The following is a 13,503-nucleotide window of genomic DNA, read 5'->3' as shown; positions in this document are numbered from 1 at the left end:
TGAAAAGGAGACACAATGTCTGCCTATCGAAGGCACTTGCACCACCCTTTGCTCTTTGTCCACAAACGTTCCCTTTTAGTTTTCTTCCTTGCAGCCAAACAGTGGGTCAGGAGATAATTTGTTTCTTGATCCATTTTGAACGTGATTCTTTCTTGCCATGTGGTTATTCGATTTGTCTTTATTTGCACCATGGTCAATTAAACAAATGCTTGGCTTTGAGAGTTGCAGAGTTGCACACTTTGGTGCCGCTTGTCCTCTGTTGCTAACCCCCATAACGCCTCTGTTTTGGGTGTACTATGCTCACAGCTTCTGCCAATGTATCTTGCAGCTTGATTATCCTGCATGGAAAAATAGTCTGTGGCACATGGGGTGCAGTGACATGATGTTAACATGAAAGTTTCTTTATCTGGTGCAGTACAGAGATCGGTACAACGGCACAATCCGTGTGTAAAAACTGTCTTCTCTGTAAAGCTACCATTAGTTCTGCCTTAGGTGCAGCAGGTTATTTGCAGATTTCCCTTGGTCAGTTTCTTCACTAATCCTCATCCTCCCTTCCCATCAACACACACATGTTTTACTGTAGTTCTTCACCAAAAAATCAGTCTTTTCTGGACACCAAACTAGTAGAGCATGTGTGGAGCAAAAATCAGTTATATCGGCAATAGCAAAGTCCATAGGACGAAAAATCCCAAGCACATAGCCTATCTCCCTAATTGCTAGCGATTTACAATCTGCAACAATGGCAATGAGAAGTGAGATAGGAGAGCCACATACCTGTACAAAGGTTGAATATAGCTAGAAATAACATAACATAGCTCAGCTCATTTAACTCCCACAAATATGCTCGAAAAAGATTCCACATGTCCTTATAGGTGCAGCTCCCTGGCTAGTTTGGGCCTCTCTTGTTGTCAAGTGGAGTATTATGCCCTATTGCAGCTGTTTTACAAAGTAAAAAGAGCCATGAATAGGTATCTTTGTTGTTATAATGTATGCAAGAACACTCCTTAATGAGTAAAGCTGGCTCAACTACCACCGAGTTTTAAAACTAAAGTGGTAACCAGTGATGGGAAAGCACCATCAATTTTACAAGCATGTCAAAATAATAAAATGTGCTCAAACGGAGCAAAAGGGTTATGGAAGAATGTAAATAGCTGTTGATAGCTGGGACCACATTTGTTGTTCTAGAAATGGGAACTAAGGCAGCAAGCGGGCAATAGAGGGGTATATTCTTATCCAAGCTCCCTGGACCTCCATTTTGCTACCTAGCAGAACAGTGAGGAAGGGTGGTTATTATAGGTCCCTGCCAATTTACTTGGCACTCATTGTCAAAGGCAATCTGCATCGTGGCCAGTGGTGTCCTCCGTGCCAGTAGTGGACCTCTTTGTAGGAAAAGGCACAACCTCTGCAGAGAACCTCGACATAGTCCATTACGTTGAACCTAGCCTGTGAGACTTGGATAGCTGTCAGAACCATGCTGTTAAAGGGCACTAAACAAAACTGCCATGGTGCAGGAACATGACCCGGGCTGAGCTGCTGGGTCATGCCTCCACAGGTTCATGGTGCAGAAGGACAGGATGCCAGAGATGTTCCCATCGCCTAAGAGTCCATAATGTGAAGTTAAGATAGTCTGTGGGAGTCTTGTGGACCCCTCTGGTAAGAGTTCGAGGAAAAGAGGTTCATGAGGCAATGAAGGCTTTAACGTTCATGAGACTGTCCAGTTGTGTTGGCACTTACCTGAGATGCGATCCTGAGATGGTCATGGTGTTGGGGTGCACCTCAACCGCTTGCATAAAATATTTTCAACATAAGACCTCATCAATAGGTGCTGCAGTGTTGGGAAAATATTGTTAACTTTGTGCTTGACATTTAGGAAAATTAAACAGAAGAAAATGAAATGTGTCCCAGGCCCAAGGTTTTTTCATGGCTGCCGGCTGAGGACCGCTATAAAGAGTGAGAATTAGCAAAAGCTGTAAATTGTTGTAAGCTTTCGGATGTCCAGCTATTGAGAGGGTGACCTTTATGTGGGATGGTTTTAGTGAGTAAAAACTTTGCTGCTGTAGTAATGTCACCGATTTGAATCCTTGAAAGACCAACTCGAACTTCCATCCTTCAGGGGCCAGTAAATCAAGTACTATTGAATTGGGGGATAGTAGCAGCTCTTATTTTGTTTTCTTGGAAATGTCAGAAGAGCACTTTAAAGTACTATATAAAAGTAATTATTATTTTATGTTTTTGGAGAAGTTTGTGGTCTTTGCAGCTTGAGCAAAGGATGGATTGTTAGATTTTTGAGTTGAATCCACAGTGTCTGAAAGTGTGCCCTGTGGTAGTTTGAGGTTCCATTTGACCTCGTCATAAGATAGCTGCTTTAATGTAGAGAATTAGCTTGTTTAAGTATTTTTCTATTTTTACTGTGCTGGCATTGCTTTGAGACTTTTACTTGTCGGTTTTTGGCCTGATTGTAGATTGGGGTAGGACGGTTTCTAGTTGAGTTTTAGTGCATGGCAAACGAGTTTGACTATGTTTAAGTTGGCATAGCTGTTGTTGAGATCCTCCGAGCATTGTTGAGGAATATCTGTAGTTGTTGCTATGTATCCAGGCCCTTAAGAAATGTGATGAATTCTGGATTTTTTTAAAGGATCTTTTCATGATTTTTGTTGTTTTTACTGACCTTCTTAATGATGGCCTAAGGGAAGAGTGGTAATCTTACTGTGTGAGGGTCTGCCCTGCCAAGCATGAGAGACTTTTCAAGATTGATGATGTGTGAGTGGAGAGGGGCGATTATTAGGTCAAAGGTATTTCCTTTGTTGTGAGCCAAGAAGGAATCAAGTTTGGAGATGTTAGGCTGGCTGCTAATTTCTTTCAGGTTTCTGACATTGGGTTCTTGTTGGTGTTAAAAGGAAATCTCTTTGGAAGATAGAGGCTGTGTATTGTCATCACGGAGTTCAGAAGGCCACTGTTATTCTAAAAAAGGAATTTTATGTCCTGGGACAGTAGACGCATTGGAAGCAGATTGATAGGTATTGTTTTAGTTTGATAACTACTGGTCTATGTTTAAAGGAGGCATAGTCAGATACTGCCCACATCGTTTGTTTTTCTGTATTTCATTTTGGCCTTCACTGTTTTCTTGATGTTTGTTTTTGTGAAGTAGAGTGTAGTCATCTGGTATCAAGTGGGGGATCAGGTTTTGACAGTGAATAGTATAATATATTGTGTGTGGTTGCGAGATCTGTCACCTCGCAGTCGTGCGGGGTGGGGGTGGGGGGAGGGGAGGTGGGTGATGTGGGTTTAAATAGCATGCATTTCTTACTTCTTTTCCGGGAAGGTACTATGTGTGATTTGGATTAGGTTTTTGAGCATGGATCCCTTGCTGTGGTTTTGTTGACAAATGAGTAGCTCTGGCAAAGAGGTTCTCTATTTTGTTGGAAACCTCTTATGTACTAATGCTGAGGGAGATAACGCTTACTGCAGGTTTTAGCCAGGTACCTCAGTAGGTATGACTAGAGAATTTCAGAGAGTGAATAGTGCCAATGTTGGTTGGTATGCAGCCTGAGTTCCAGTAGCTGCTATCTTAAGGGGTGAGTAGAAGTAGTGGCCGGTTCAGGACTCTTCTCATCTACATATTACCTCAGTGCATTTTGATTGAGCAAGATTTCATTGTTTGTCCAGTGAACAACTGCAGGGATGAATTAAATGTACCTTGTTTTTCTATGTGTTTTTCATATTAATTACTTTGCTGGTTGCAAGCAGCCGATATGAGATGGCAGTGTGGGAATAGAAGACCTCGCTTTTGGGCAAATTTCTCTCTTGACCTCTGTAACCATCTCCAGCACTAAGATTTTCCCATGGGACAGTTAGTTAGTACATTGTAGGTTTGTCATTTGTGTTTTAATCCCACTCTAAATACTACTTTGTTCCTCTCCCTCTGGGATATTTGCCTTATCTAGTTTTTATGTAACTGTAATAGAATTGTTTATTTTGCCCGTTTTTTTGTATTCCCTCAAAGGAAAAGTTAATGCTGTGCTTTATGCCACCTCATATTACGTGGTTTGAGGACCACTGTAAACCTCCTAAATCTAATCCTAAATCTGGCTCTTATGCTAAACTGTGGATTAGGATTGACACCTATTTTCAGTCTGGCTTTCCTGAACAGGCAAAAATCTAGTAATGACGTGGAATTCAGATTTCCTTTGAAGATGGTTTGTATCTTTGTACGTTGTGAGTGATGCTGTGAAAGTTTTGGATGTGTGGAGTATGTTCTTCATCAAAGAAGGCAAATCCCTTAGCCCCTGCTATGATTACTGCTGTATTCTGCTGATGCAATATCTTTTTACCGGTCTACCGGGTGTTTGTTGCTTGTTAAGAGTTAGATGAGTGTGTGACTCCATATAACATTGAATGCTAAAGAAAACATGTGGCCTGTAACCCATCTCCCTCCCATTAGGACGCTGTCATTTGTGTTGCATGGTCACAATATGACAAAAATATTCTCCAGGGATTTATTCTGTGTTTGTATTGGCAGAAGAATGTGGTTGAAAACAAACTGTGGTAACTGTAGAAAAGAGCCCAATGTACTTTGTGCAAAATGAAATATCATTGTCTTTGTATTATACCGTGGATTCCCAGTCTGGATTACTTTATTTGCATTTATAAAATATATTTGTCATGGAAAACTACATTTGCTGGTAAGCTAACCTAATTTTACCCACCATTGTGGCTGTTGCACTTGCCACCCATTCTATTTTTCTTCAGCATACTGGCAACCTCTCTGTCTATATCTTAGGTTTTCGATTGAGAAAAAAACATTGATATTGGCAAACATCTAAGGAAGTGGAGAATAAGTTTTCTTGTGCATCTGTTCCTATTTTTCATGTCGCAATGAAAACGTTTTACAGACAAGTAACACTTTTCACTTTAAAAAGTTGGCACACTGCAATTTTCAAAACAGTACTAGGGGGAGAAAAGTGTTAGTGTAGTTTTGTGGTAACTACTCGACTTGCAGTTTCAGTCTCCGGGGGTTAGGATGTCCACTGGTTGGGGTTCAAGTTGACCCCAAACATACACCACCAGCAACACTGGGCTGACCGGGTCCAGAGGTCAAATTTGGTGTCAGATTTACAATGGAATCCTGTGGTGAGTGGGGGCACTCAGAAATAGCTCTTCCAGCAGGTAAGTGCCCGTGACTTCGGAGGGCAGACCTGGGGGGTTTAGGTGAACACTGGGTGGAGGCACAGGACAGCACCAAACACACACCTTCAGCGGCTATGGGGGAGTCGGGTGCAAACACAGCATCTGGCTTCCAATGCTTTTCTGTAGGGGGACACCTGGGGTCTCAAAGATGCTGGGTTCAGGGGGTTGGTTTCAGAAAACCACAGGCTGGACAAGGATGAGGGCTGCTGAACGTTGCTGGACTGGTGGTCGAGTTCCCCGAGACCAGGGGGCTGCAGGTGCAGGGGCACCTTGATGCATCTGGAATATTCATCCGGTTCTCTTGCAGTCAGGGGGGTTCTCTGGATTCAGGCTGCAGGTGTTGTCATGTTGGCCAAGAGGGGTCCACCCAGGGTGAACACAAGGTTGGAATCGCTTGGGGACCTGCTATGGACCTGTGGGCCACCTAGACACGGGCTGTGGGCGTCTGGTACAGAGTGGGCAGGACTCTCAAATCCAGGATGGTTCTGTAGTCCTTGTTGTAGATTTTTGTGGACTGGGCTGCAGTCCTCGGAAGTTCTTAGTCCTCGGGTGGACAGGCAATCCTCTGGGGGTTTGGAGAGGTCGCTGGTCCTGCAAGGTGAGTCGCCTTTTTGTAGCAAGGCTTCAGAAGCTGCAGGCAGGCGAGTAGGGCTGGGGCCAAGTCAATTGGTGTCTGGAGTCTTCTCTGCTGGGAGGTCAGCTTAGCAGTCCTTTCTTCTTGTCTTGAGGTCGCCAGGAATCTGACGAGCTAGGTTCAGGGGAGCCCTTAAATCTTAGATATATGGGTGTTACAGGGGTCAGGGGCAGTAGCCAATGGCTACTGTTCCTGAGGGTGACTACACCCTTCTGGTGTCCACTCCTTTTGGGGAGGGTGACACAGTCCTAACCCTATTGGTCCCTGTCCTCCAAACCACGATGGAAGATTCTGCAGGGAGGGGGGCCACTTCAGCTCTGGACACCTTAGAGGTGGTCCTAGCTGGAGTGGTCACTCCTCCCTGTTTTACCTAATTTTCCTGCCAGACCTGCTGCCAAAAGTGGGGCCTGGTCTGGGGGTGGGCAACTCCACTAGCTGGATTGCACTGGGGGCACTGTAACAGGAGGCCTGAGCCTTTGAGGTTCACCGCCAAGGGTTACAGTTCCTTCTGGGGGAGAGGTGTGAAACACCTCCACCCAGAGCAGGCTTTTTTCTGGCCTCAGAGAGCACAATGGCCCTCACCCCATGAGGTCAGAAACTTGTTTCTTAGTGGCATACTGGCACAGACTGGTAAGTCCTGCACTAAAGGATTGGGTAAAATACAGGGGGCATCACTAAGATGCCCTCTGTGCAATTTACAGTAAATCCAACACTGGCATCAGTGTGGGTTTATTGTGATGAGTAGTTTGATGCCATACTTCCCAGACTTCAGTGAAGCCGTCACGGAGCTGTGGAGTTCGTAATGACAAACTCCCAGCCCATGTACTCAATATGGCTATACTGCACTTACAATGTCTAAGAATGGACTTAGACACCGTAGGGGCATATTGCTCATGCAGCTATACCCTCACCAGTGGTCAAGTGCACCCTGCCTTAGGGTTGTAAGGCCACTCTAGGGGGGTGACTTACCTATGCCACAGGCAGTGGTTGGTGGGGATGGCACCCTGGCAGGTATGCCATGTCCACTTTACCTTTTTCTCCCCACCAGCACACACAAGTTGCAGTGGCAGTGTGCTTGTGTTTTGTGAGAGGGTCCCTTTGGATGGCACAATACATGCTGCAACCCTTAGGGACCCTCCCTGGTCACAGGGACCTTGGTACCACTGGTACCGTTTTACAAGGGACTTAGTTGTGTATCAGTGGTGTGCCAGTTGTGGAACAATGTTACAGTGTTAGGGAAAACGCAGGTGCTGGGGCCTGGTTAGCTGGATCCCAGCACACAGTCAAGTTAGCATCAGATATCAGGCAAAGAAGTTGGGGCAGGGAGGAGTACTGCAAACAAGGGACCAATTTCCTACAATATTTATTAGTTTCATATGGACTTTTTGGTAGACCATGGCTATCTCCTTTTTGTTGCATTGGGGCTCTTGGTTACCATATCGTATTACAAAAACATGGCATGTTAACAAATATCCCATCATGAATTCTGTAATTAGTGACCATAATATTTTCTTGCTTTCAGGCCTTGCTGGATTGTTTCCTCTTCATCCCATGACCATCACAAATGCAGAAAGGCTAAAGAAGAAAAGAGAAATGGAAGCCAAAATTGTTTCTGAGCAAAAAAACACAGATGTTCAAGTGTCTGATACATCATAAATGCGTGTAGGGACATATTCTGAATGTCACAGACTTCGCAATACGCAAAACCTATTGATACTCTAGTTTCAGCAGGACTGACGTCCAAGGCATTATGGTCCAGCAGATAAATTCTGAAAAAGTGTAAAAATTTGCTTGACTGTCTTTTTTTTTATTTTTTATTTTTTTATTTCAGTTGTGAATCAAATCTGATTGCAAAAACAATTACATAATGAAATTGATAACTAGCTCACTGTTCGCTTGTATTGGACTATGAAACTAGTCTTCTATTTTATTCTCTTGTGTTCATAAAGTATATTTTAAATGTTCCTAAACCTTTTTTATGTTCTCTTTCACTCTCTGCATGTAATGAGCTTTGTCTTACATGTTTCATATTTCTCCTTCTCTTGTTCTTGCATGCATTACATTTACGAGTTCCAAATTGACACCTTTTATGAAAGTTATTTAAAATCTGTGTTTTTTCCAGAGAACCCTTTAAAAGGAAAATTCAAATATTTCCCAACCACTTTCTGTAGTGAAGCAGCATACTGGCTTACAAATTAAAACAGTTGAGGTTTATTTGACCTTTGAAACTTGTTATCAGCAATAGTCTACTGATCCTTCTACTTTTGGTATGTCCTTACAGTACCATTTGTGTTCTGGTGACTTTCCAGCTGTGTCTTACGTTGCCTTTCAGATAAAATTATGACTTGGCTTGTTACAGTGTGTTAGATGTGTAATGTTTTTGATGTGTATTCAGTGAGTTGTGGGTAGAATGTTTATTTTTATTTTTGCTGAAGATGGTCTGGAGGGCTTTACTGTTCCAATGCACATCTAGATTAGTGGCCATCAGCGTCTCTGGTGAGAGCAATGCAGACAGTTATTGCAGGTTAGCAATGTAACATATTGCACTATCTTTAAAATACAGTCAGCCTTAAATATAATCATCTCCGTGTGACACCAGCAGTTTCTTGTGAACAAAGGCACAAGGCTGATGTGTCAGGCAAAATGGAATTTTAATTAACTAACTATACAGTTAGTTCAACATGTATAGAGCTTTGCAAATGCATATTGGGATACATGTGCAAAGCGCTTGTTCTCTTGTCTGATATAAGACCTCACTTTTATGATGACTAAGCATCTCAATGAACAAGGTTTGCCACTATATTACTGTTGATTCTTTGTAGACCGTGTGATTCAGTAAATGACATATGATGGACAAAGGTGGAGGAGCTGGCCCTTGGGTACCTGACTAGGTGGATACTCCTTGAAAGTGGGATGTTTTAATGAATATTGTAGATTCTATAAGATTGATTTTGAATTCATGTGGGATCACTAATCATTACAGTTATTTGTGAGGTCCAATTGTGCAATTTAACAAGCAAGGCAGAAAATGATTTGGCTCCTAGGAAGACTTGTTGTGATGGTTCCCTGTTCACCAAATACAAGGTTTAAAAAGTACGGTGGAGCGATACTGCTATATTCAGTTCCCATTGAGTCTTTGTGAAAGAGGCCTACTTGTGGTGTATGTTCTAAACATACTCTTGTTTAAGAATCAGATTACACATATTCGGTTTGAGTTACCATTCTAATAATTGTATAGTTTACAGAGGTTTGTTAATTATTTTTTTGTATTCAGATGCTTTCCAGAAATCATGCTTTGTTGTAAGTTTCCATTTTTTTTTCTTCTCCACAGGCTTGACATTTGTATCAGTCATGGCTCTGTTTACTATTCTGTTACACGTTTAATTGACCTCTTAGGTATTTCACTTCTTTACTCTAATGTAGTTCTTTCTTATGGATAAGTGTTCTTGATTATGATTAAACTGATTCTAGCCAGAGATCTTTACCCTCTTTCTTTGAAGAAGATGTCTGATTTTCCTTTATCCAAGCCCCTTAGTTTTGACAAATTCATCAACTTTAGCATGTCATTGTTCTGCTATGTTATCAGGACAAACAAGCTACCTGTTTGCCCTAGACTCCCCTTTTGTTACATTAAAGCATCAGTAACCTGTTTCTAGTTGCAGTATACCATGAAACTGAAATAATATGTTGAACAGTAACCTGACCACAGAAGAACATGTTCCCTGATTTGTCCCACCCATTTATTTTAATAGTCTGCTAATGGGAGTTGGTTTAATTGTATTCCTGTGATCTTTCACGCTTTGTGTTCCCTTAGGTATTGCTTTAGATGTGACTCATAATCATTATATCCGTGTACACTGCTACTACTTGTTTGCCTTACCAAATGTATTCCCTTTATCAGTGTCCTGCAAATGTTTGACTTGAGCATTTCGAAAGCACAAGCTGCAGCAACCTTGGTTTATACAATCAAAACTTTGGTGCGAGTGCACATCCCAATGAAATGTAATACTGAGAATATAAAGCCTTTATTGCACAAATATGGTTGTAGAGTACAGGCAACACATAGCTTGTTCAGTGTATAGCACAGTGAGCTTCTTCAGGACTGTTGTAGTGAGTTAAACATGTTGGAGTTAAAAAGTGAACAAACAAAACAGTTGTCGAGGGCTGGTTAAAATGTAGTAGTCTTAAGTAAAAATAAGGTGAATCAATAACACTGCAAGTCAAATACATGTGAAACTCAGGTGTACAATTGGGCACTAAAAAGGTTGGACAAATAAAAGTTGTAAATGAAGTATGGTATGAGCCAGGTAAAACACACTCTTAATTGTTCTATAATATATTGTGTGAATCTTAAAAGTGTAGTTAAATGCAATATACCATTCAGTGAAGTGTCAATCATGAAGGCAGTAGTAAAATAGGTTTTGTGTCATTGATCACTACTACTGTGTACATTGCAGCCTTTTGTTAATGGCTGTTACTAGTATCCTTAAACTTTAAATCCTGTGAAGAAAGTATGTGAAATAAGTATTATTCCTTCGTCTGCAAGAACCTTTCAAACACCCGATTAAGTGACAAAGTGTAACAGAGCTATCTTTACTTGGGTGTAGGGTGAGTTACCTATCATGAACGTATGTCGGGTACTGTGGATGGGAAACTATTGCTTCCAATGGAAAAAGATTTGAATCAGAGTGAGGCAAATACCTTTGATATCCACTACAGGACTGGGCAGCATGAATTAGCTTACCAGTTCTTATCGAAAAAACATCACAATTGTCTCTGGGCCATTGTGTACTCTGTCCGTGTATAAACTCTAAAAGCGTAGCCATTACTCATTGGGCACAGTAGAACCGGCCACCGTAGATAGGGTATTTAAACTCCAGGTGGAACCACTTGTCAGACCTATTAGAAGGCTTGTCTGAATGTACAAAAAAAGTGAAAATTTTGTTGCAGAATATGCAAATACCATGGTTGGTCAATGTAGACTACCAACATCACTCTCAGTGGTCTCATTGTGATAGAGTACTAAGAAACAGTTGGTCGGGATGGTCTCTATTGACATATGTGCTCTATGTTGGTGTGAAGTCAGTCATGCTAGGTAGCCGCCTGATCAAACTAGGCAAATGTATTAGATAAATAAAAGAACCCCCTGTCGTACATTATAAGGATATTGCAAGTCATAGAGGAGTTTCCTTTTAGAAGGTTGATGAACTCCAAGGTAGCTTACAATAATCTTAAAAAGTTTGGGTTGGGTGGGAGGGAATTTATTCCTTATATTACATGGTCACATCATCACCTTTCCCACAAACCACTTAAATCCTTGATGCACAGCTCTTTCATATGCAAAACTGTTACATGTTTGTTGCAAAAAGATATTAGAATTTGTTTACTAAATTCTTCTTTTTTTTTTATTAAAAAATCGCAGTTGCTTTGACTATGTAGAAGCATCCAGGATTTTTTTTACTTTTCTCTAATTACCTAAGGAGTACAAAAAACATGTTCCCATAAATATCTCCTTTCTGCTTGTGAATGTAGAGCAGAAGAAGGAAAAGCATCTGTTTTTGTTCTTTGAAACAGCTGCTTTAATTACACTCTGTAATCTGACCTGTCCTTATGCACTTTACAGAATAACATGAAATGGATTGTTGATGGCCTAATTTCTTATGATATCCCTGGTAAATTTAGTACCCTGTTTCACCCAGATGCTTTGCCACCTAGTAAGTGTATTGAGCTTGATGGCGCCTTCCATATACGCCTTCCATATACTTAATGTCAGGTTCTTTATGTACAATATTGGCAGGGATTGCACCTGGGACAGCCAGAAGCCTACATAAAAATATATTTTCCTGTGACTATAACCAGTTACAGATTGCCAACCCCCAGGCTGATGAACCATATAAAGGACCTGGGAGGCATTTACGTTTATACAATTTCTCTGAGGGGCTTGTTACCTATCTTTAACAAAATTATGCACTGCTCCACTGACTCGTATATTTTAATTTAAGACTTGTTAAGGGTGGTGTCCCGTCTCTTTTCTGAGAAAACAGCTTGCCATGGTAATTAAAAGTCGCCACTTCTTCTAGTTTATAACCCTGAATGTAATGGTTCTTCCCTCTTTTTTGGTATTTTGCCACATACCATAGTGTAGGTTTTGATAAAGTCTCTGTCCTCTATAAAAGCTACAAAATGTTTTTATCAATTGCTATAGATCATTTGCTGGCTGTGATTAAAAGCACCTCATTGTTTGCGTATAATAAAATTAGACTGGCTCGACGGCCCACTCTAGGCCCATAGGCTTTTATAGTCTGCAAAAAGCCGTTCACCCGGCTTATATATAATGAGAACAAAAGCGGTGAAAGGAAATAGCCTTGCCTAATGCCACATGTTAATAGGAACTTTTCAGTGCGTTACCCATTTTTCCCCAAAATGTATGCATGATGTTAAACTTGAGTCCAGCTGGGAACGATGACAAATTATATCTATTGGGGCCCCAATTTCAATTAACACCTGCCACAGTTTTGCATGGTTCACAAGATCCAAGGCACTGGTCATATCTGCAAATCATAGATAAATGTTCCCCTCACATGCTATCTTATATTTGCTAACAATAAGGTGAAAATTAATACCCTGCTCCACTGCACCTATTTGTTTCCTAAACCGATATTGTGTTGTCAATGTGTGTGTTTTTTTTTTTTCTCCTACTTCTCCCCCTCCCACCTTCTAACCCCTCCCCCCCTCAGCCCAAGCTTCTGACCTACCTATGAGCGCCCTACCCATTGTTTTCACAGTGAAGTCCAAATGGGATACTGGTCTAGAACATCTGGAATTTCCTCTGTCCCTCTTTTTAAATATAGGAGTAATCACACTTTCACTCCATGATCTCGGGAAATATCCTTTCCCTGCTGCATTGAAAATTTGGGTTAGTACTGGAACCCATAAGGAAGTGTATGATTTAAAAATGTCCACTGGCACCCCGTTGGGGGCCCAGTGATTTTCCCAGAGGCACTACCTTTTAAGGCTGCACTGACTTCCTCCGTAGTTATTATCTCCATGGGCACAAAATTGATTGCGATTGGGGGATGGGGGTTCAAGGGTGAATCCATGGCTACCTTATAGAATTAAAGATACAACCAAAATATGTAACGCAGGCATCTTGGGCCAGATGTATGAAAAAAAACCTTAGCGAATCGCAAATAGCTATTTTTAAGAAATCGCTATTTCTGAATCGCAAAATGCAATGTAACAAAATTGCGATTCGGAAATAGCAATTTCTTAAAAATCGCTAATGCAAATTGCGAGGCCCAAATACCAAATTGCAAAAATATTTGCGATTGGGTATTTGAAAATCGCAAATTGCGAAAACGGACACCTGGCACAGCCTGATGACATCACAAGCAAGAAGTGAGTCTGCCCAGGCTGTTTCCAGGAGCCACACCCAAAGGAGCAGTGAGAGAGACACAGCCCAGCCCCAGGGAGCAAGTTTGTGAGCAAGGCAGGACTTGACATCAACATGGCCAATGCTGCTAATGGGAAGGAGAAGGGAGAGAGGAAGAGGAGGCTGAAGATCAGTGAGCAAGAATTGGAGGTGCTCACTGAGGAGGTGGTGAGGAGCCATGACCGGCTATTTGGGAAGAGCTCACTCCAGGTCCCAGAGAGTGAGAAGTGAAAACTCTGGGCTGACATCC

General features: G+C 41.7%; 1 protein-coding gene across 8 annotated transcripts in view; it reads left to right on the top strand.

Moving 5' to 3' along the window:
• MRPS16 (mitochondrial ribosomal protein S16) overlaps nucleotides 1-9,297 on the top strand; it is a 36,860-nt gene extending 27,563 nt beyond the window's left edge. For all 8 annotated transcript variants that reach the window (XM_069240749.1, XM_069240744.1, XM_069240745.1 and 5 more), the window contains one exon: nucleotides 7,344-9,297. In XM_069240749.1, the coding sequence (XP_069096850.1) occupies nucleotides 7,344-7,477 (134 nt within the window). In that variant the 3' untranslated portion in view covers nucleotides 7,478-9,297. The remainder of the gene's footprint in view (nucleotides 1-7,343) is intronic.
• The last annotated feature ends 4,206 nt before the right edge of the window (nucleotides 9,298-13,503 follow it).

This window comes from Pleurodeles waltl, chromosome 6, assembly GCF_031143425.1.
Source record: "Pleurodeles waltl isolate 20211129_DDA chromosome 6, aPleWal1.hap1.20221129, whole genome shotgun sequence".
Lineage (NCBI taxonomy): Eukaryota > Metazoa > Chordata > Amphibia > Caudata > Salamandridae > Pleurodeles > Pleurodeles waltl.
This window is presented reverse-complemented; position numbering and strand designations above follow the sequence as displayed.